Source organism: Myotis daubentonii, chromosome 1 (genome assembly GCF_963259705.1).
Source record: "Myotis daubentonii chromosome 1, mMyoDau2.1, whole genome shotgun sequence".
NCBI classification, from domain to species: domain Eukaryota; kingdom Metazoa; phylum Chordata; class Mammalia; order Chiroptera; family Vespertilionidae; genus Myotis; species Myotis daubentonii.
The window spans coordinates 178,947,202-178,972,293 of record NC_081840.1 but is presented as its reverse complement, the minus strand read 5'-3'; the positions used below and the strand labels follow the sequence as shown (position 1 = coordinate 178,972,293).

The 25,092-nt window shown below is 37.2% G+C and overlaps 1 protein-coding gene across 3 annotated transcripts in view; it reads left to right on the top strand.

Annotated features, from left to right (window-relative positions):
* The window catches only part of COPS4 (COP9 signalosome subunit 4), a 36,904-nt gene extending 12,539 nt beyond the window's left edge, over positions 1–24,365 (top strand). Inside the window, exons 5-10 of one of the 3 annotated variants that reach the window (XM_059666643.1) lie at positions 4,533–4,686; positions 5,176–5,326; positions 10,221–10,391; positions 17,360–17,475; positions 19,424–19,508; positions 23,841–24,365. In XM_059666643.1, the coding sequence (XP_059522626.1) occupies positions 4,533–4,686; positions 5,176–5,326; positions 10,221–10,391; positions 17,360–17,475; positions 19,424–19,508; positions 23,841–23,974 (811 nt within the window). In that variant the 3' untranslated portion in view covers positions 23,975–24,365. The remainder of the gene's footprint in view (positions 1–4,532; positions 4,687–5,175; positions 5,327–10,220; positions 10,392–17,359; positions 17,476–19,423; positions 19,509–23,840) is intronic. The other 2 variants (XM_059666650.1, XM_059666660.1) reach the window with 2 other exon arrangements.
* Positions 24,366–25,092: the final 727 nt, after the last annotated feature.

Genomic DNA, 25,092 nt, shown 5'->3' with positions numbered 1-25,092 from the left:
TATATTTTTCCTTACATTCTAGTGTTGGAAACATGATAAGCAATTTAATAAATAAATAAATTTCGTAGTATATTAGAAGGTGGTAAGAGCTATGAAGAAAATTAAAGTAAGGTTGTATCATTAAATAGGGTGATTGGAGTGGTAGGGTGATTGGAATGGTAGGGTGATTGGAGTGGTAGGGTGATCCTGATATCACCTCAGGATTTTGAAGGAGGTAAGTGAGTGGCTTTGAACTCTCTGAGGGAAGAGTATTAGTAGATCCTCTTAGAGAGGATGGCTTGTGCAAAGGCCCTAAAATGGAAGCATGCTTGGAGTTTTTTAAAAAGAGCAAGGATGGAGCTCCAGTGGCGCAATCGGTTAGCGCGCGGTACTTATAAAAAGAGCAAGGAGACCGTTATCGGTGGAATGGAGTGAGCAAAGGGGAGAGCGATAGAGGATGAGGTCAGAGAGTACTAAGGACTAGATTATGTGGGGTCTTGTAACCCATTGTAAGAACTTTGTATTTTCTTTAAGTGAAATGAGGGGGAACCATTGGAACATATTTTACAGAAGAATGACATGATCTGACATATTTTTAAGACTCATTCTGACTACTGAGTTGAGAATAAACTGTAGGCATGCAATGATGGAAGTAGGGCCGTTAGGAGGTCTTATGCACTACTGCAGATGAAATGGAGATTGTGAAAAATGTTGGATTCTGGGTATGTTTTTAAGGTAGATATAGAGTGTAAGAAAAAGAATCAAGATAAGTTTTGATTTTTGGTTTGAACAACTGGAAAAATGGAGTTGCCATGTATTGAATGGAGAATAGGTTTTGAGGGAAGGTCAAGAGTTCTGTTTCGGACATGTGGTAACCAAGTGGAAATATCTTGTACAGAGTTGAATATATTAGTTTGGAATTTAGGAGAGAGGACTGGACTAGGGATATATATATATATATATATATATATATATATACACACACACACACATATATATATATATATATATATATATATATATATATATATATTTTGGAATCATTGATATATAGATGGAATTTAAAGCCATTATTTTGGATGAGATCTCCAAGGGAGGGACTATAGATAGAGAAGAGGATTGAGTATCGAGGCCACGAGCACTCCAACATTAAGAGGTCAGGGGTAGGAGGATACAGCAAATGAAGATTGTCCATTGAGGTAAAAAAAACCAGAATGGGGTGTGTGGTGTCCTAGAACTTAAATGAGGAAAATGTATTCAGAAGGAGCAAGTGATTAGCTGTTGTGCTGGTAGGTCAAGTAAGATGACTGAGTTAGTAACGTGGAGGTCATTGGTGATCTTGACAAAAGTTGTTTTGGTGAATTGGTGAGCGTGAAAGCCTGACTGAAGTTGTTTAAAAGAAAAGAAGTACTCACTTTGGCAGCACATATGCAAAAGAGAGAGAAAGAGAGAGAGGGAGGGAGAGAGAATGGGAAAAGAGAAATTGGAGATGGGGATCAATTGTCATGGGCAACTTTGTGGGGAACTTTTCACAAGGGGAGCAGAGAAATAGGGTAGAAGATGATAGCAAAGGTTAGGTTAAGAGATTATTTTTACTTTTATGATCTAATGGAAAGCAAAAGTTTGATATAGGAGAATAGTGGAGAGGATGTAGGCAGGAGTAAACAAGAGGGGAAGGAATCTAGTGGAGGGATAGGCTTTATTTAGGAGCATAGATAGTTCATCTTGGCACTGTTTCTCAACCTTGGCACTGTTGGTATTAAATATATTATTTATTTATTTCAGGGAGAAGGAGAGAGAGAGAGAGATAAATCAATGATGAGAGAAAAATCATCGATTGGCTGCCTCCTGCATGCCCCCACTGGGGATTGAACCTGTAACCCAGGCATGTGCCCTGACCAGGAATTGAACTGTGACCTCCTGGTTCATTGGTCGATGCTCAACCACTGAGCCATGCCAGATGGGCAGCACTCTTGGCATTTTAGATAGGATGACTCTTTGTTGGGGAGGCTGTCCTGTGTGTTACAAAATGTTTAGCAGCATTAGGGGCCTCTATTCACTAGATGCCAATAGCGCCACTACTCCCAGTTTTGACATTAAAAAAATGTCTGCAGATATTGCCATAGGTTCCCTGGTGGCAGAATAGTAATAGCTAGGAACACAGAGTATGTGGCTGCAGATATTAATGAGGTGGTGTTGGAGTTGGTGCAGCTACTCTGGTTGCTTCAGTATTCTTAGTGGAGTTGGAGTCAGAGTCATCAGCTAGAAGTGTGGTTTGGGATGGGAGTTGTAAGGATGAGAGAAGAATATAAGAAAAATATTCTCTGGAAGAGTGGGGCAGTAAATGGACTAAGAATGTATAATATACTTGGCAGCATTAAGGGCTCATTTGAAGGTTGTAGTGATTAAAATGAGATCAGTCAGATTGGTTAAATATTTTTCTCCAGTAGAGTTCAGTTTCATGGTTGCAGGAAAGGAGTGGGTGAACTGTTAGGTTTAACTAGAGTTTGATTTTTTCCAACAAGTATGACAGCATGAGAGAGACAAGGGAGATGAGTGCATGTGCAATTCAATGATTATGATTGATTAAAAGAGTTAAGATAGGTAAGGAGAGAAATGAGGCCTTTTAGGGGAAGAAGACAGCAATGTAATAGGATCACGGGTTTGGAGGTCACAATGGGTTCAATGAATTGTTGGGTTTAGGATATTAGAGAAAGATACTAGAAACGGAAAAACAATGAGAAAAAATTAAGACTACGGTTTGTAACTCTTATTTAACCAATCTTGCCTTTTTATGTGTATTTATGAAACATTCATCCAAAGTTTACTGTACAAAAAGATTGAAAGGTGTGAGACTCTTGATTGTATTATTAGACACATTTCCCCTTTCAGTAGGCAAATATAAAAATATATTCAGCTGCTTCTCCTTTGCCAGGTGAATGAGGGATTCTGTATTTTGTCTCCATTAATATTTGTTGTGATGATAAGGCAGATACTACTTCAGGCATATTGCCTTTAATGTATTTATTAAATTGTTAGGCAGTGATGCTCTTTGAAAAAGAAGCCAGTATATGAAAAGACTTTCATATGTAGGCTTTCATAAGGAGGCTTTTACTTTCTAAAGCAGGGGTCCTCAAACTATGGCCCGTGGGCCACATGCAAATACAAATATTGTATTTGTTCCCGTTTTATTTTTTTACTTCAAAATAAGATATGTGCAGTGTGCATAGGAATTTGTTCAGTTTTTTTTTTTTAAACTATAGTCTGGCCCTCCAACGGTCTGAGGGACAGTGAACTGGCCCCCCTGTTTAAAAAGTTTGAGGACCCCTGTCCTAAAGCCTCTTGTTAATTCTTTTTTCTTTGCTATTTGAAAGGGTGGGGCTTTCTTAATTGCTTTGGTCTTATTCTGTCTGGAGCATTTTCTCCTTAGCATAGAGCAGTTGATTTATTTTCATTGGTAGTTGAAATAAATATAAAATTAGATAATCTTTGCAGTGGTGGTAATTCTCATTTTGATACTTCTGTAACACTGTGAGGATACCAAAGAAATGAAAATTTAGTTATTTTCTAAATAAGTTAAAAAAAAGTAAAAGTGATTAAAAGTTGAATTTGTTTATTAAGTAAAGAATTAATTTCAAATCTGGGGCAAAGTCAGTTGTAAACTCCGTTGCCACATAGTGGCATCACTTTTGCTGGTAAATAGGATTAATTTTTCTGTGAGGATTAATTTTGAATTGCATGATTTTTGGATTATGTAGGGTCTTAAGTTATGTATATCTTGCATAAAATGTGACCACAGGGATAAAGAAGAAAGGAAAACCACTTGTAATCTCACCACCCAGAGATAATTGCTACTATTATATTATTTTATCCAGTTTTTTAACTTAGCTAAAATATAGGATGACTATTATCACGTGGTAATTATTGTAATAACCGTATAGTATTCTACCAGTATTCAATTCAATTGAATACCATAAATGTCAGTGATTTCCATTCTTCCCCAATTACAGATATTTATGGATAATTTTACAATTGACTATCTTTGTATATACATATATATGCATATCCATGATTATTTTCTTGGGGTTTATTTTCTAGGGGTAAAATGCAAGGTGTGGCAAAAGAGGTTTACAGTTCATATGGAAAAATAATATAATAATAAATAATAATATAAGAATATACTGTGTTTAGTGTACTCTCAACTATAAACCTACTTTTGCCCCACCCTGTATAATGGGTAAGGAGTATATGCAATTTAAAGGATTCAAATGTTAGTTGGAGAACATATTGCCAGTTTTCCCCCAGGACTTATTTATAGTCCTACCAGTAGTATATGATAGATCTTTGACTTATGAGATTATCTGAGAATTAGAAGAAGCTAAACTGTAATATGAACAATGATGAAAGTAATAAAAATTAATTAAACTTATTTTGGAAATATTTCTTAGCTTTTCGATAATATAATGCAGTAAAAAGCTTGAGTCCACATTTTCTACCACTTCTAATAATTTTTTCGATAAAATAGTCATTTGTGTTTTTCTGTTGTATTCTAGACAGTACACTGTGGATTATAAACTAGAGACATACCTGAAGATTGCTAGGCTATATCTAGAGGATGATGATCCAGTCCAGGCAGAGGCTTACATAAATCGAGCATCATTGCTTCAGAATGAGTCAACCAACGAACAGTTACAGATACATTATAAGGTAAACAGATGAGCTTATTTAGAATTTTGTATTGGAGAATCCTGTTATACTAAAACTAGAGGCCCGGTGCGGGGTGCGGGGCGGGGGGGGGGGGGGGGATGGGGAGTGGTGTCCCTCAGCCTGGCCTGCACCCTCTCCAATCCAGGACCCCTCAGGGGATGTCCAACTGACAGGTTAGGTTGGACATCCCTCTCGCAGTCTGGGACCGCTGGCTCCTAACCACTCACCTGCCTGCCGGCCTGAACATCCTAACTGCTCTCCCCTGCCAGCCTGATTGCCCCTAACTGCCTCTGCCTCGGCCCTGCCACCATCGCTTTGCCCGGAAGGATGTCCGGAAGGTTGTCCGGTCTAATTAGCATATTACCCTTTTATTGGTATAGATTCTCCAGAACATCATAAATACTATTGTATATTAGAAATTCTCTCTTTTTTATTTTTTGCTTTTGCTTTAAAAATGTCCCCCCTAATGGAAACATTTCTCTCCTATAGGTATGCTATGCACGTGTTCTTGATTATAGAAGAAAATTCATTGAAGCTGCGCAAAGGTACAATGAGCTCTCTTACAAGACAATAGTGCACGAAAGTGAAAGACTAGAGGCCTTAAAACATGCTTTGCACTGTACCATCTTAGCATCAGCAGGTAAACATGTCAATTATGTGTTAATGAACAGTCAATTTGCTTAATATTTTAGGTTCATTACTACTAAAGGATTTAGCAAAGAGATGTCTTATTAATACAATTATGGTATATTTAGTTTAAACATTTAAACAGGAACAGCAATAAAATGGATTGCAAACTTAAAAATTTTTAATTATGAATGTATCAGTCTATTACCCACAGGTATTAGGAATAGTTAAGAGGTAATATGAAATTTAATTCTCCTAAAATATCACTGAAAAGCATGGATATAAAATTAAGTGAGAATTACACAGAAGGAGATAAAAATTAAATTCTAGAGATTGGTGATATATGATAATTAATGTATTGCTTTTGGGATTTTTTTTTTAACCTTCAAGCCTCAGTTTTAGACTTGGCATTTATCTTTTTTTTCAGTAAATATAAATAAACTATTTTTTGTTCTTTTACTAAATTTTAGCATATAAACCACTCAACTTATAAAGCAGAAAGGGCATTGAGAGGATATGCTGAGAATTCTAAGCCATGGCTTTTCTAAATCATTTTAGAATGTTTATTAAATATAATACCGCTGATCGCATCAGAAAATTCTTTAATTATTGGAAAGTTGTCTAGCTCATGTGTGGCAGATGGACGTGTTCCAAAATTGCTGTGTTATTTTGTTTTTGTTGTTGAAAACTTGAATTTTATCAGAGGCCACAAATACTGTTGATTGGTAGTGACAGGCTCACTTTGTTATTTTTTAAAAAATATGTTTTCATTGATTTTATAGAGAGAAGGGTAGGGGGAGGCAGAGACAGAAACATCCATTGGCTGCTGCTTGCATGCCCCCTGGGAATTGAGCCTGCAACCTGGGCATGTGTCCTGACCAGGAATTGAACCGGCTACCCCTTGGTGCACAGGAGGATGCTCAACTAATTGAGCCCCACCAGCCAAGGCCACTTTGTTCATTTTTAAGAAAAATGCCTGCCAAATACCCACACCTGAAAAACTGTAACTTATCAGTCATTATTTTATGTAAATGATGTTCCATGAAAAAAGAAACTGTGCATTTTCCATTTCATCACATAAAATATTAAAAAGATATGGTTTCAAGTATCAAGAATTAATAAAAATAATTTTTTACTGCTGCAAGAACATTTTAAAGTGAAACTATATTTTTATTTTGACTGTTGAGTGTGTGGCACAGTACAGTATGGCACCCATGTCACTGCCTTGATTAGTGCTGTGACTTTCAGCCTTCTGCTCACTACCTCCAACTCCCTCTCTCACACAGTAATCACTAGTGTAGATTATTTTTGTCTACTTTGTACTTAAATTTACCTGTAAATCCCAATTCATTTGGATTTATTTTAGTGTAAGGAATGAGATAGGGAAATTAATTTGTTTTCTTAAATGACTAGTCGTTTGACCTAGCATCCTTTATTGAACAATCCATCTTTTTCTTCCTATTGATTTAAAGCACATTATAGTAGATTTCTGGACACAGTATTGTTTCATTAATTAGCCTGTCTGAATATACTGGTACCATGCTCTTTGAATTATTATAGCTTCATAACATGTTTTATTACCTAGCAGGTATACTCTCTCTTCAAAGTAATTTGTAGGCCATCATGACATTCCCTCCTTATATATCATCATGCATCACCTAAGAATAAGAACATTTTTCTACATGACTGTAATACCATTGTCATCCCTAAAAAAATTAACTGTGAGTCCACTGTTGAATTTAGCATTTGGTCAATCATTGCCCAAGTTGGAATATCTTTTGTATCTGCCTTTTCCCCTGCTGAACAAGGGACAAGTTCATGTGTGGCATTTGGTGATTGTCTTTTTAGTCTTCAAACATTTTTGGTCTAGAATAGATTCCTCACCCCTAACTGAAGTTTCTTGAGATATAATTAACATATAACATTGTAGAGTTTTCTCACTTAAAAAAAATACTCTTTGAAGTTGTGTGGAATGTTCTTCACTCTAGATTTGTTTTGTATATATTGTTTATTTATTGCTTAATCCCAATTATTTCCTGTAAAGTAGAAGTTAGCCAAAGGTTAGATTAGATTCAGGTTAAAATTTTTCTATTAAGAATACCTCATAGTGATGCTTTGTTCTTGTAGTTATATTATATCAGAGAACATATAATGTCAGGTTGTCCCACAGTTAGTGATGCTGAGTTTGGTCATTTGGTTAAGGTAGAAATTCCATTTTAAAGGTATTTTAGTCCCTTTATATTTTGTAAATAATTTCTGGGGTGCTGCTTTGACACTGCAAAAATCCTGTTCCCTAACTTTTGATAATTTATTATCTATTAATTTTTTCTGGACCATTCATTATATTCTATAATATAAACTGAAAATGTTAATTTACTAATTCTGACTACATTTATTAGCTACTACTATATAAAAACTTTTCTCTTTATTTCCCTCCTTTTTAGTTTTTAGTATCACTATGGAATTTTTTTCTGCTTATTATTGTGTGTGTATAATATACACACATGAAAAATGCACATATAAAAATTGTACAGCCTGTTGAATTGTCCTAAATGAACATCATCATGTAATCAACATCCAGAACAAGAAGCAAAATATTATCATTATCCTGAAAGCCTTTGTCATGCTTTCTCCTAGTTATTAGCCCATCCCCACCCCCAAGAGTAATCATTAGTATATACTAGTTTTACCTGCTTCATTTGCTTAACTTTATAAAATTTATCCTTATTGTAACATATAGTTTCTTCATTTTCATTGTTATATAGTATTCTATTATGTGACTATACCACGATTTTTTTTTATCCTATTGGGTAGTTTTGTTGTTGTTAATCCTCACCCGAGGATATTTTTCCCACTGATTTTTTTTTTGAATCTTTTTTTTTTTTAATTTTTTTTTATTGATTTTTTACAGAGAGGAAGGGAGAGAGATAGAGAGTTAGAAACACTAATGAGAGAGACACATCGATCAGCTGCCTCCTGCACATCTCCTATTGGGGATGTGCCCGCAACCCAGGTACATGCCCTTGACCGGAATCGAACCTGGGACCTTTCAGTCCGCAGGCCGACGCTCTGTCCACTTAGCCAAACCAGTTTCGGCATCCCATTGATTTTTTTTAAAGAGAGTGGAAGTGAGGGAATGGACGGGGAGAGAGAGAGAAAGAAATACTGATATGAGAGAGACACATTGATTGCTTGCCTACCACATGCTCCCTACTGGGCCCGGGGATCAAACCTGCAACCCAGATATGTGCCTTTGGGAATCAAACCCATGTCCCTTTGGTTCTCAGGCCGAGGCTCTAACCACTGAGAACACCAGCCAGGGCTTTGGGTAGTTTCTTATTGGCTATTAGGAATAGTATTGCTATAAACATTCTTGTGTATTTGACTTTGTTTTTTATTTATTCAGTGTGTTGTTATTATAGTTATTGTTCTTTTTGATGTTCACATTATCCCAAATATTACCAAATCATGTCTTTTTGACATGGCCCCATTAAACTTTGAATACTTGTCTGCATTGCAGCATAAAAAGATGCCTTAGACTTATCTTGTATTTTTCCTTTCCTTACTTGAAATCAGCTTATTTCAAGGATCCCTACTTTCTTTTAATGGGGATACCAAAATCAGGGTGCTAGATATGCTTTTTGCTACTGGGTGTCATTGTGGTTAGGCTCTTTAGAATACAGAGCTAAAAATACATTTAAAAAGAAAAAGTTTGTTTATAGTATCCTTTCTATTAGTTCAATTTTTAATATAATCAATTGTCACGTAATTTTTCATCATTTAAAAATCCTTGAAAGTATAAATTTCCCATCAGAGAAATATTTGTTCATCTTTTATAAATTCTTTTATCATTACCAAAGGAATGCATGTTCATTGTAGGAATACAAATAAGCGAGAAGAAAGTAGCAATTAGCTATAATTTGAACCACTTGTTGCATTTTGGTATATATCCTAATCTTCACAAATGAATATACTGCTGTTTCTCATTATTCCATATTTGTGCATTTGCCTACTTGCTAAAATCTGTCACTCCAAAATCAATACTCATGGTGCTTTCACAGTCATTTGCAGACTTGTGCAGAACAGTAAATGATTTGAGTCTCCCAATGTATCTTTCCAGCTGGAATTAACTAAGGCAGTGCTCTGCCTCCTTGTTTCTGCTCATGCTGTAAACAAGTTCTTTTTTGTGGTCTGTTACTATTATGTTTTTCATGTTTTTGTGCTTTTTGATGGTGATTTTGATGTTTGAAATGGGCCCTAAGCTACTGCTGAAGTACTGTCTTGTGTTCTTAAGTGAAGGAAGTCTGTGATGTACCTGATAGAGAAAATACATGTATTAGATAAGCTTTATTCAGGCATGAGTTTTAGTGTAGGCCATGAGTTCAATGTTAATGAATCAACAATATACAGTAAATAAGGTGCCTTTAAACAGAAACATACATAAAGCAAAGGTTACATATTGATTAGCTGACAAAAATGTTGTAACTAGAGGCTCACAACATTCCTGTATTTCTCCTAGGAACAGCAGTTGAGTATTTACTAATTTACTGTTGACATCAACTTTATAAAACACTAGAGGCCCAGTGCATGAAATTCGTGCACGGGTAGGATCCCTAGCGGCTGCTGGCTGCCGACTGGGGCCTCCCTTCCTGGCTGCCGGCCTGGGCCTTCCTTAGTTCTGCTCCTCCTCCTGGTGGTCAGTGCACATCATAGCGAGCGATCAAACTCTTGGTCAGTCAAACTCCCAAGGGGACACTTTGCATATTAGGCTTATATATATAGATAACTACTACAAATAATGACAATTGACTGAATATTTTAGTAGGCAAAAATGGGGTCATAAGAGAGATTGTTTTTCATGATGAAATAGGTTGTGAGAATGTTTAATGCACATTTGTTTTCCTTAGGGCAACAGCGTTCTCGAATGCTGGCTACTCTTTTTAAGGATGAAAGGTGCCAGCAACTTGCTGCTTATGGGATCCTAGAGAAAATGTACCTGGATAGGATCATCAGAGGAAATCAACTTCAAGAATTTGCTGCCATGCTAATGCCTCACCAAAAAGCAACTACAGCTGATGGTAATGATCATGTCTTATAACTATGTGGTAGTGAATATTTAGATACATGCTAGTGGAAAGTATATTAAATTTGAAGCATCTTGATACCTTCCTGTAACATTGTTATATATCACTTGATTAAAAAAAAACATTGACTGGGGTTGAGTATCAGACATAGATAGGAGTTTGAAGTATAAAAATAGCCCAATTGGAAAGCATTTTGTGGAATTACGCATTTTGGGGAAGTGGTAAGAATTATAGGGTAGGCTTATAGTTACTGGTTTTTAAAAAATTCAAACCATTTGATAAGTACCTAAATTAATCTCAAATATTAGTTTAATAATTATCGAGTCTAATTTTAGTTTTAACAAAATTTGGCACTTTAGTTTGCCCAAGGTTATTCAGGGTGAAATTGTTCCAATAAGAATAGAACTTGGTTTCATGTTTTCTAGTTAAGGGATGTATTTGCTTAAGTCAGATTGCTTTTGCCAGGAAAGAAATTTTTAATAGATACTTACTTGTTCATAACATCATTTATTTTACAGGTTTTAAAGTAGCTCATATCAATAACCACATGATTAAAATGTAGTTGTAGAAACATCAGAAATCTGGAAAAGGTTAAAATAAACATGCAGATCTGTTAGACTCACTCCTTTGGATTTACTGTCACCCTATTGAAGATAATTTAGCTGTTCTTTAAAGAGTCATTTATGAGTCTTGGCTGGATAGCTCAGTTGGTTAGAGCATCGTCCTGATACACCAGGGTTTCGGGTTAGATCTCTGGTTAGGGCACATACAAGAAGCAACCAATGAATACACAAATAAGTGAAACAACAAATTGACACATCTGTCTTTCTCTCCCTCTCTTCCTCTCCTGATCTCGCTCTTTCTCTGTCCTCCTTTTTCTCTAAAATCAATAAAAAAATAAAAATAAAAAAAGAGAACAATTTGTTATTTTTTTTTTTAAAAGAAGTCATTTTTGTAGAATTTGGCTGAAAGGTGTGCACTTCACGCAGTCCTACTTTCCTGAGTTAAACCAGAACAGTGAGGGGATTAGATTGACCTTCTATTGAATTTCTTTTATTTAATTGCACTTAGAACAGTGGTTCTCAACCTTCCTAATGCCGCGACCCTTTAATACAGTTCCTCATGTTGTGGTGACCCCCAAACATTATTTTTGTTGCTACTTCATAACTGTAATTGTGCTACTGTTATGAATCGTAATGTAAATATCTGACATGCAGGATGTATTTTCATTGTTACAAATTGAACATAATTAAAGCATAGTGATTGATCACAAAAACAATATGTAATTATATATGTGTTTTCCGATGGTCTTAGGCGACCCCTGTGAAAGGGTCGTTCGACCCCCAGGTTGAGAACCACTGACTTAGAAGAAGGAAACGAATTGATTCTCTTTCTGTCTAAAGCAGATATTTTTTTCTATAGGATATTCTTTATGCAGATCCTAAGGAAAAATTCCTTTTCAGCCTTAGGATTACTTGTGATTCTCCTGAGCAGTTGGTTTTTGTCTTATTTAAAAACAATGTGAATTAATAAATTGATTGGTTTTCTTAATTTGGTTAGCTGCTCGAAAGCTTAAATTTGTAGTCCACCTGTAAATAGTGTGTGTGTGTGTGTTTTGATTGTTACTACTCTTGTTTTTCTTTTACTTAAAAAAAAAATTTATTGAGGTGACATTGGTGAATAAGATTATATAAATTTCAAGTGTACAATATTATGTCATTTGTATATTGCATTGTGTGCTCATCACCTCTTTTACTTTCTAAAAATATATATTTTTATTGATTTTAGAGAGGAAGGGAGAGGGAGAGAGATAGAGAGAGAAACATCAATGATGAGAATCATTGATTGGTTGCCTCCTGCACACCCCTCACTGGGGATCAAGCCTGCAACCCAAGCATGTGCCCTGTCTGGGAGTTGAACTGTGACCTCCTGGTTCATGGGTTGATGCTCAACCACTGAGCCACGCTGGCCGGGCTCCTCTCTTTTACTTTTAAGTTATATTTTGTGCATTTTTCTGAGCAGCACTAACTCCTTTTTGCAAGATATCCGACAAACAAGTTAAAAGCTAGATAAATAAGAAAAAGTTTCCATAATCGATATACTTGAGCTTCAAATTTGACTTTGAGCTTTCTGACCATGAAAAAAAGAAAAGATATAATTAGTTAGATGATTCTGTTCTAAAAAGAGGGATACTCATTAGTATCTTGCCGGGGTCCAACCCCAGCGGGTCCAGGGGTCCCCAAAGGTGTGGACGGAGTCGGCGAAGAAGGAAGGGCACGGAGACAGCGTTCAGTTGATCAGCAGCCTAGCCAGGATCTCTAGCCAGGATCTCCAGCCAAGTTCTGGTCTGGATCTCCAGAGAGGTTCTGTCCAGGTTATCCAGTCAGGTTCAGTCACCAGGTTCTAGTCAGGCTCTCCTGCCAATCTCCGCAGTCAGGTTCAGTCCAGGATCCCTGCCATGCTCTCTCGCCAGGCTCCGCCTCCAGGCTCCGAGGCCAGTCCCTGTCCAGGATCCTCCAGCATGCTCTCGCCAGCGAAGTTCTTCTGTCTCTAGAGAACGTTCTGTGTAGGTTCTGTGCCTAGGCTCTGTCTCTCTTGGTCCTGTCTTCCAAGCCCTGTGTCCTTAGTTCTGTGTTCTGAGTTCTGTCTTATAAGTTCTGTCTTGTTGATTCTGTTCTAAGTTCTGTGTGTTTCTGTCTTGTTACAACTGTATTTATACCAGTTGATTCAATCCTATCAATCTCTATTACAAAGGTTAGGGCGTTTCTTATCTCCATTCCAGGGAGTAAAGATTATGCAGCTTAAGCATGATTGTTTGTAGTTAAAGTGATTAATTACCCGCCTGGCACTTAGTTGAGGGGTTTTATTCCCTCCCTAACTTCAGGGGAAAATCCCTACCTGGGGAAACAACCTTTCTCAGAGACCTTGGTTAAGACACATAGTGTCAAGAAGGTGAGCAAACATTTTAAGAACAGTATGCCATATATGCCAGGTCCCTTGAAACAGCAAGCATGGACCGGCTCCCGGCAGTATCTGTAAGAATGAAAATGATTTTCAAATTTGTCACATGGGACTGTATAGATAGAACAGATGTTTTGTCTTCTTCCTCTTTCATTTCAGATCTTAATGCTTTCCTTGCTTATTTTTCTTGGACATTTTTGTTTACTGTCACTACAATCTTAGGCTAGCAATCTTTTATATTAGTTTAGGCTAGCAGTCTTGACACAATATAGTCCCAGAGCGGTGGAATATTAAGAGTAGTCTATTTCCTGCTCTATAGACCTGCCTGTCTGGATATTCTATAAGATAAAATCCTAATATGCTAAGTGTCCAGTTGTCCATTCAACCAAAGTGTAATATGCTAAGGATATGCTAAGGATGCTCAACCACTCGCTATGACGTGCACTGACCACCAGGGGGAAGACACTCTGACCAGTAGATTAGCTTGCTGCTGGGGTCCAGCTGATTGGGACTGAGCGAGAAGGGCTGGACATGCCCTAGAGTCCTCCCGTGGCCCCTCCCTGGCTGGCCAACCTCCCGCGTCCCTCCCCGTCTCTGATCGTGCACCGGTGGGGTCCCTTGGCCTGGCCTGTGCCCTCTTGCAACCCGGGACCCCTTGGGGGATGTTGGAGAGCTGGTTTTGGCCCCATCCCACAGGCCAGGCTAAAGGACCCCACTGGTGGATGAATTTGTGTGCTGGGCCTCTAGTTTTATATAAATGGAATCATAAAATATATGGCCTTTTGTGACTGCTTTCATTTAGCATGATGAAATGAACTTTGATGTTTTCAAAGTTCATCCATGTTGTAGCATGTATCAATACTTCAATTCCTTTTTTTTTTTTTTTACATTTCTATAGTGTTTTTTTTTTTTAATTTTGTTTTATTGCTTAAGGTATTACAAAGAGTATTACATGTGTCTCCTTTTTTTTTTCTCCCTTGATCTTCCTCCAGCCTCCCCTACCCCCCAGTTCCTTTTATTGCCAACTAGTAGTTTATTATATGAATGTACCACATTTTATTTCCTTATCAGTTGATAGACATTTAGGTTATTTTTCACTATTTTTTTTTACTAATTAATAATGCTGCTATGAATTTTCATGTAAAAGTCTTTATATGGACATAAGTTTTTCATTTTCTTGGTATATACCTAGGAGTGGAGTTAGGGGTCATGATAATTTTGTTTAGTCTTTTGAAGAGCTACCACTCTCCTTTCATCCCCTCACTCACTTCGTATCCCTCACCTCCGTCCTGCCAACCGCCATCTTTTTCTTCTGACTGTTTTTAAAATATATTTTTCTATTGATTTCAGAGAGGAAGGGAGAGGGCTAGAGAGAGAGAAACATCAATGATGAGAGAGAATCATTGATCAGCAACTTCCTGCACAGCCCCCACTGAGGATTGAGCCTGAAACCCAGGCAAGTGCCTTGACCAAGAATCAAACTGTGACCTCCTGGTTCATAGGTAGACAGTCAACCACTGAGCCACACAGGCTGGGCTTATTTGTCTATTTTTATTTAATTAATTTATTTATTTATTAAAATATACTTTATTGATTTTTTTTACAGAGAGGAAGGGAAAGTGATAGAGAGTTAGAAACATCGCCCTAACCGGTTTGGCTCAGTGGATAGAGCATCGGCCTGCGGACTCAAGGGTCCTTGGTTCGATTCCGGTCAAGGGCATGTACCTTGGTTGTGGGCACATCCCCAGTGGGGAGTGTGCAGGAGGCAGCTGATCGATGCTTCTCTCTCATTGATGTTTCTAACTCTCTATCCCTCTCCCTTCCTCTCTGTAAAAAATCAATAAAATATATTTAAAAAAAAAAAAAAAGAAACATCGATGAGAGAGAAACATCGATCAGCTGCCTCGTGCACACCCCTTACTGGGGATGTGCCCGCAACCAAGGTATATGCCCTTGAACAGAATCAAACCTGGGACCCTTCAGTCCGCAGGCTGATGCTCTATATACTGAGCCAACCTGATTAGGGCTCATTTGACTATTTTTAAATTGGGTTGTTTGTCCTTTTATTATTGAACTAGAGGCCCAGTGCACGAAATTCGTGCACTCGGTGGGGGGGGGGGGTCCCCTCAGCCTGGCCTGCATCCTCTTGCAGTCCAGGTGCCCTCAGGGGATATCTGACTGATGGCTTAGCAGGCCTAAGCCGGCAGTCAGATATCCTTAGTGCTGCTGCGGAGGTGGGAGAGGCTCCTGCCACCGCTGCTGCACTTACCACCCATGATCCTGGCTCAGGGCTTCTGGCTGAGTGGTATGCCCCCAATGGGAGCACACTGAGCACCAGAGGGCAGCTCCTGCATTGAGTGTCTGCTCCCTGGTGGTCAGTGCACGTCATAGTGACCAGTCGTTCTGCTGTTTGGTCTATTTGCATATTAGCCTTTTATTATATAGGATTATAAGAATTTTTTATATAGTCTAGATCTGATCAGATAAATGATTTGCAATTCTTTCATGCAGTGTGTTGTTTCTTCACTTTTTTGATGGTGTCTTTTAAAATACAAACATTTTCAATTTTTATGAAGTCCAGTTCATTTATTTTTATTTTGTTGCCTGTGCTTTCAGTGTTGTATCTAAGAAACCATTGCCTAATCCAAGATCATAAAGATTTTTCTTTTTCTTCTATAAGTTCTATAGTTGTAGCTCTTACATTTAGGTCTTTGATTCATTTTGAGTTAATTTTTATATATGGTGTAAGGTAGGGGTCTTACTTTATATGGATATCCAGTTTTTGCAGTGCCAATTATTGAAAAGACTATTATTTTGCTTTGAATTGTCTTAGCATACTTGTTGACAGTCAATTGACCCCAAATGTGAGAGTTTATTTCAGAACTCTAAATTCTATTCCACTATTCTGTATGCCTGTGTTCATGCCAGTACTACACTGTCTTGGATGCTGTATCTTTGTAGTATGTTTAAAATCGGAAATGTGAGTCCTCCAGCTTTGTTCTTTTTGAGAATTGTTTTGTCCAATCCTGCTTGATTCCTTGAATTTCCATGTGAATTTTAAGGTCAGCATGTCAATTTTTGTAAAGATGCCAGTGGGATTTTGATAGGGATTATAATGACTCTGTAGATAAACTTGGGGATTATAGCTATTTTAAGAACATTAAGTCTTTAATATTTTCCCATTTAGGTGTTTATATTTGAAAGTTGCTAAGAGAATAGATTTAAAAAGTTCTCATCAGAAGAAAAAAATTTGTAACTTATGTGAGGTGATGGATCTTATCAAAACTTATTGTGGTAATCATTTTGCATATATACATATATCAACTTATTATGTTCTAAACCTTAAACTAATACAATGTTATATGTCAGTTATATCTCAATAAAACTAGAAAGAAAGACAAAAGAATTGGGGGAGCCCAGCAGTCTACTATCACCTTCAGGGTGGGGACTTAGATCCAAAACTTTGTCAGGCCCTGTATAACTTCATTTAAGGGAGGGTGCTATGCCTTATCTCTTATGAAGGGTTAGCTTGTTCGTACATTCTGGACATTTTTCACATTTGCCTCAGAATAAGGTGCTTGTGAAGTACCCAAAAGAATAGAGATAATTCTGTTGAGCTGTATATATTAACATTATTAAGCTTGCAGAACAGGTTGCATGATCGTTTTGCTACTGCTTGCTAATAAAAGTTAGCTAATAGCAAGAAAAGAGAAGTTATGAATTTGCTAGCTAGCATGAGGAAGCAAACCCTCAAACCCAAAGGTTTAAATCTATTCAGATAGTTAGTAATTATTTGCCAATCACTCATTTTCCAAAAGTGTTATTTGTATTTAATTGTATATCCAAGCTGTATTAAATAAGGCATTTGGGTTACTTTTAAAGTTCTGATGGGAATAAAGACAATGACTATGAGTTATTACATGCTTAGAAATTTTCATGAAAAAAGGATGCATCTTTTAAAAACCAGTTTCAAACTTAAAACTGTTTTATTTATATTTAAGGTTCTAGCATCTTGGACAGAGCTGTTATTGAACACAATTTGTTGTCTGCAAGCAAATTATATAATAATATTACCTTTGAAGAACTTGGAGCTCTTTTAGAGATCCCTGCAGCTAAGGTATGTTCTTGTTTCCAGTGCATAAAAGGGAAGTTAAGAGACTAGACTATTAGTATAATGAGAAAATAAAATATATAATTGATAAAAATATTGGCAACTGCAACAAAAATACACATAAAAAGCCTCAGGTAAATGGAAATAAATTATTTTAATTTTAGATTAGTACTGTAATGGAATTGTCTTTGTTTTTTGTTTGTGTTTTATGATAAGATGACCTAGAATGGAAATCTTAAAGGGTTTCCAGGTTATGATACCCAGTTTATGGGAATATTAGAGTCTGTTTACATCCATTTCATAGTGGTTTCTGATTTCTGACTAATTTAAGATTTCGATAGATGCCTTATTACTTCTATTTTCTGCCCTAGATTGACTCATATGTTAAATATTTCTTCTCTTTGAGAGAATACACTAGACTATTCTCTTGTAACTTCTGTGCTTCATTTAACTTAAGAAGTTGACTGAGTTACAAGGGAATTAATTTCATTCTTTGTCATGATAAGAGTTTAGTGGCTATGTATAAATCCCAACAAAGTACCAATTCTATTTGGAGGGCATTTCAGGTATCATTTACAAAACATTCTCTTAATTTTAAATAATAGTAAAAGCAAGCAATTAACCTTACTTTTATCTAACTTGTAAAACTTAAAGTCATGTACTTACGTGTCACATCTTATTTTCTGTGTTAGTGCAATTTTAAGTTAAGATTTTTAACACAGTTCCTTTACATGTTCACATTCAATATGCAATAAAGGAAGTGAAACAATGTGGGAACCAAGGCTCAATTGCCATTAAAAAATGCTTTTGCCTGGCCGGTGTTGCTTAGTGGTTGAGCGTTGACCTGTGAACAAGGAGGTCACGGTTCAATTAGTAGTCAGGGCACATGCCCTGGTTGCGGGCTTGATGCCCAGTGGGGGCGTGCAGGAGGAAACAAATCAATGATTCTCATTATTGATGTTTCTATCTCTCGTTCTCCCTTCCTCTCTGAAATCAATAAAAATAAAAAAACAGATGCTTTCTTCTTAGGCTTTGAGGTATGATCCCTTTATGAACAGACTAAGGGAAATGAATATATTTTTAACAATAAATGCCAGTCACAGACTGTTTAGAAGTGATTTATGATTGATTGTGAAGGTGGTCAGATTTACTAAAATGACTGAGTTACAACCCAGTTTACTCACACATAGTAAACGTGAAACATGTCTTTAGGCACTAGGTAGAGAACCTTTTGTTCCCTTTAATTGTTTTTTAAATCCTTTCAGTTCTCTTTTAAATTTGAACATCTTTCTCCTTTCAGTTTTTTTCTTCAAACATACTATGTTCTTAGAGAGTTTTTGGGGTGTGAACACTGAAAATTGAAATGAAATGAGAAAAAGTCTTATGTTTTTTAAAATATATTTTTCAGAGAGAAAGGAGAAGAGAGAGAGAGAGAGAGAGAGAGAGAGAAACATCAATGAGGAGAGAGAGTCATCGATCGGCTTGAACACCCTCTGCTGGGGATCAGGCCTGTAACCTGGGCACTTGCCCTTTACTGGAATTGAACTCAGGACCTTTCAGTCTGCAGCCCGACACTCTATCCACTGAGCCAAACTGGTTAGGGCAAAGTCGGGTTTTTTTGAGGTGTGGATCTCAGTAGAAAAACAAACTTATGTGTTAGTTTGATTTTAAGCAGAGATAAAAAATTTTTGTCCAAAAATAAAAAATTCTTCTCTAAAATCTCACAAGCAAAGTAGATCCCAGTTAACTTAAAACAATGGATGTAACTAGAAAGAATTGGTGTGGTTTAATAGGAAGATTTACCATATTCGCTCTTGTAATGAAAGGCAGATAAACACATTTGTAAGCTTAGTGATGGGTAGCTAAACCAAGAGTTTTCAATTGTCTTAGCATATGTGAATGTGTTAGATATGATAATTAAAGTGTCTGAGAATTTATTTTTTTATTTAAACAGGCAGAAAAGATAGCATCACAAATGATAACAGAAGGACGTATGAATGGATTTATTGATCAGATTGATGGAATAGTACACTTTGAAAGTAAGAAGTTTTTTTTGTTTCTGTCATAATGAAATGTCAGTGAGGTGTTATATATTTACTAGAGACCCGGTGCATGAATTCGTGCATGGGTGGGGTCCCTCTGGGTGGCCTGCAGGATCGGGCTGAAACCTGCAGTCCAACGCCGCCTGCAGCTCCTACCTGCCGCTCCCACTCATCTGGGCCCCACTGTGCCTGCTGCGGGCTTGCGCTCAATCAGTCTTGATTGGGAGAGGCTTATGCTGCTGCATCTGGTGCCTTCCCAAGGGGAGTGGCCTTCGGGATTGGGCTGAAACCGGCTCTCCGACATCCCCCGAGGGGTCCCAGATTGTGAGAGGGCGCAGGCCAGGCTGAGGGACCCCACCTGTGCACGATCGGGCCGGGGAGGGACTGCAGGAGGGCTCCAGGGTGTGTCCAGCCCATCTCACTCAGTCCTGATCGGCCAGACCCCAGCAGCAAGCTAACCTACTGGTCAGAACATCTACCCCCTGGTGGTCAGTGCACATCATAGTGAGCCAGCCATTGAGCGGCTTTAGCATTCATTAGCATATTACGCTTTGATTGGTTTTTTAGTTCTGCCTTTTGGTCTATTTGCATATTACCCTTTTATTATATAGGATGATTAAAACATGTTGAGCAATTTCCTTTGACCTAGACTCTTACTACTGGAATAGTCTTCTTTCTCAGAGAAATAATTTAAGATATATGTTTTGTGAGCTTACATTAATGCAGCATTTTCTATGCTGTAGAAAAATTTGAAACTGGAATTGTCATCAGTTCGTTCATTTACTCATCAAACGTTTATTGAATGCATACCATGTAGCAGGCATGTAGAGATGAACGCTGCATTTCCTATTCATTAGACTAATGGAGGCAGGCAGGTAAGTAGATCTCTTGACTTTCTCATTGTCTAATATCTCCTCAGCCCCGGTTCCTATCTCATTTACACTGTGGACTTTGCTGTGCCCAGAACCAATCCACTTGTAAAATTTTAGTTTGAAATATCCCACTCTGACCATTTTCCTCTCTTTATCGTGATCTGTCTCAGTTATTTCATTTCAACTCTTCCTTGACTGCATTGAAGCCTCTCATCTGTTGACTTTTCCAGTCAGCCCAGCCCTTTTTTGTCTTTCATGCTCTTGTCCATTACTCTTTTACAGATACCCTGGAACACTTGTCTGTTAACTTTTTGTTCCAGCTGTCCAGCAAAACTTCATCTTGAATGAACCCATTCCATTTCTCCCGTATTTGAGTAGCTAACTAATGTCGGAGAAGAGTCAGAGCACCAGACAAATTGAACACCACTGCAAATTCAGGGTCATGGGTTCTCAACACTACCTGGGATTCTCGATACATTTCTTTAGTCAACTCTTTTTCCTACTCTGCAATGATTATTTCAGATTTCATTTTTCTTAAATCTCTTGACTTTTCTCCTATCTCAGCAGAGAACCTTGTTTCCTATTTCACAGAGAAAAAAAAAAAAAGGTATTGGTGTGAATTTATCTTCTTTAGCAGATTCATAAACTTGTAAGTATTAAATGGCGATCTAATTCTTTTCTTCTTTCATGTTATACTGGAGATGGTTTCCACCTCCCTCTTCAGTTCTTCCACTTGTGCTTTGGATCCCTTCTCTGGCCTCTGCCACTACTCCCACTTCCCCAACATTTTTAGGAACCTGAGCTTAGAAGTTATTTTTTCTGTTTTCATCTTTTCTTTTTCTGTTGGCTTCTTTCCATTAATTTTAAACATACTTGGGTCTCTTCCATTTTAACAAAAATCCTATTACCTCTCAAGCCTCTTGACTTTTCAATATATCAAATAGGATTGATCATTTACTTCTTAATATCTCCTGCCCTACCCCCATCATCTTGACTCAGTCATCTTCTGCTTTCTCTCCTACTTCTCCAGGTATTCTTCCTAGTCATCTTTGTAGATTCAATATTTAATGCTATAAATTTAAATATTGGGGCGGCTTGGGTTTACACCTAGGCCTTTTCTTCTCACTCTACTAAGTTTCCCTAGGGAATCTCATCTATTTGCATTGATTCAGTTATCATCTCTATGCAGGCAACACTTACATATACTTTTCTGGGGTAAATCTCTGAGTCCCAGATGCAGTGGTTCTAATTGATTATTAGGTGCTTCTCACCAGATTACATCATGGGCATCTCAGAATGAACATATTCCAAAATGAATTCATTATCTCCCCTCTCTGCCTGCCTCCCACAACAACCAACCAACAAGCCATCCAGTAACCACATTGTTCACTTTCTCCAGCCTTCCTTTTTTTAATTTTAATTTATTGATTTTTGGAGAGTAAGAGGAAAAGAAACATTGATTTTATGTTCTACTTATTTGTGCATTTATTGGTTGATATTTATATGTGTCCTGACTGTGGATCAAACCCACAAGCTTGGTGTGTTGAGACTATGCTCTAACCAACCAAGCTACCTGGCCAGGGCCTCCAGCATTCTTTGTCCTTGATCTTACCTCTTCTTTGCTGCCCAGAATCCTTTCAATTTAACCTCAGAGGTGCATCTGGAATCACATACCCTCCTTCATTTCTTATTGTCACCAGCTTATTCTGAACCACCATGACCTCTTTTGGGCTTGAGAAATAGCTTTTAACTTATTTTTCTCATATCTATAATTGCTCCTTTCTAGTCCAGCTGCCTTAATGTAGCCAAAGTGATTGTGATCTTTTAAAAATGCAAACAGTGCTAACCAGTGTGGCTCAGTTGATTGAAGTGTCGTCCTGTGCACTGGAAGGTCTCGGGTTCGATTACCAGTTAGGGCACATACCTCTGGTTAGGACGTTTGGGAGGCAACTGATCGATGTTTCTCTCGCTCCTCGTCTAAAATCAATTTAAAAATGCAAACAAACAAAAGAAAATATTAAATCACTCTCTTTCTTGGTACTCTTATGAGTGATTTCCCATTGCTTATATAACAAAGTTCTACAAAGTCTCTAAAGCAGCGGTTCTCAACCTGTGGGTTGCAACCCCTTTAGGGGGGTCGAACGACCCTTTCACAGGGGTCGCCTAAGACCATCGGAAAACACATATATAATTACATATTGTTTTTGTGATTAATCACTATGCTTTAATTATGTTCAATTTGTAACAATGAAAATACATCCTGCATGTCAGATATTTATATTACAATTCATAACAGTAGCAAAATTACAGTTATGATGTAGCAACGAAAATAATTTTATGTTTGGGGGTCACCACAACATGAGGAACTGTATTAAAGGGTCGCGGCATTAGGAAGGTTGAGAACCACTGCTCTAACGGGTCCTACATGATTTTTTTTTTTTTTTAGCTTTCTCTTTCTAATCCCAATCATAAAGGTGTTTTTCTTGCTCCCCCCCTCCCCCCCAGTATTGTACATTTCCCCCCACATCAAACATTTTTAAATGATCACTGTTCTTTACATCCAGTCTCCAACCAGCCATCAAGTGAGAGGACAACTTAAATTAATGTATACCAACTTGTTTTTTATTTTCAAAATTCTAATTTTGTCCTGTTTAGAAAGCAAAACAAAGAAAATGGGATTGTCTTTGTAATTTAAAACATTTTACATATTGTTAGGAAAGGACTGATAACTCATTATTTTATGTTCTTTATGAAGATTTATAGTTTTTTTTCTTCATTAATTTTGTGACCAGTTTTTGTAAAGTTTGGTGTTACTTTAAATGGGATCCCTTCCCCCTGTTTTTCATTTCTAATTTTATATTGCTCATATAGAAGAAAACCTGCTGGATTCTTGATGAGTTGGGTTTTTTTATTTGTATGTTTATTTTGGGTTTAAATATTGAAATATTTATCCCTCAGAGTCAAGTAGAAACTGTCTTGAATATATAGTATACACACACTTTGAATAATTATAAAGATAGTGTTTATTAAAATGCATTTCATTTTCAAAATTGAGCTATCAGCTGTGAAAGTGTGTGTGTATATTTTTTGGGGTCACCTTGAAAATAGATTTATACTTTTCCCAGCAGATGGCAGTGTCTTATTAGCCAATGGTAATGAGACAGTTTTAGTGAAGCTGTTGTATTGTAGTTGTGGTTGTTTGGTTGATTGGTTTTATTTTGTTTTCACAAATAATAATCTGTGTGTACATCTTTCTGTTTATTTCATACTTTGTGCCAGTGATTTAAGTGATTTTTTTTCCAGTGCTTTTCTTTATTACTTAATTAGCTTAATTTTATTAGACACAATTTTTGAAGTAAAGTTTAAAAAATTCATACTCTGTATTTATCTCTAAACTTATATTTGCTGTGAATACAAAAGAATAATTTTAGCTTTTACATTATTTCTTTTTATTTAGCACGAGAAGCCCTGCCGACATGGGACAAACAGATCCAATCGCTTTGTTTCCAAGTGAATAACCTTTTGGAGAAAATTAGTCAGACAGCACCTGAATGGACAGCACAAGCCATGGAAGCCCAGATGGCTCAGTGACTCCTTGCAGAACTTCTGTGCACACTACATCTTTTTCCATGCTGTACAGATTAATTTCACTGTCTCCAAAGCATTTGCATCATGACCTTATGTATTTCAATCCCTTTTATGCTGGATTCCATTTAAAGAAGATATTATTAGAGCAGAAAGTACAAGCATTTAAAAATATGTAGTTCCCATATATTCAGGGTCTCTGTGTATCAAGCTAACTCAGAAGTTTTGAAAGTGTTTTCTTTAAACAGAGTAAGTGAAATATCTGTGGCTAAGAAGTTTGGGATTTGTGATAACTTTTAGTCATGTAAAACTTAAGTGCTTTGTGCCTCTCCAAATGTGGTTATTCTAATAAATGGAGAAGTGAGCCAAATAAAGGTAGTACTTTGTGTTAAATTAGTGAACAGTGTTTTTTTGTTTGTTTGTTTTGTTTTTGTTAAACCTCACCCGGGGATATTTTTTCCATTGATATTTAGGGAGAGTGAGAGAGAGGGAGAAAGAGAGAGAGAGAAAGAAAGGGATGGAGAGAGAGAGAGAGAGAGAGAGAGAGAGAGAGAGAGAGAGAGAGAGAGAGATCAATTGGTTGCCTCCTGCATGATCCCTGACTTGGGCTGGGGAATGAACCTGCAATCCAGGAATGTGCCCTTGACTGGAAATCAAACCTAAGACCCTTCAGTAGGTCAATGCTCTACCACTGAGCCACACTGGCTAGGGCTTCCTTTTTCCTTTTAATTAGGCAGACAGTTACACCATATGCTAGAAATGCATAATGCCTGTTCTCTAGCCATTCACAGTCACAGCCAATAGATAATACGTGTAATACTTTTAGTTGTACCAAATACTGGAGCACATAGGGAAGAGCTTTTCGTTTGGCAGAGAAAATCAGGGAAGGCTCCTCAGAGAGGATTATTTCAGCTAGCTTTATAGAGAAAATGGGAAAAGGAGTTGCAGAAAAGTTTGTGGGCGACTATCAGTTTCAGCTCCAACATGTAAAGAGCTTGGGAATCATCACTTCATTCTCACAACAAGAAAAAAGCTGGGCCGGCTGAAAATCATGGCTTTTCTTAGATACACAAAAGAATTGAAATCAGAGCAAACCACCACTCCAGAACCTGTAGAGACAGGCA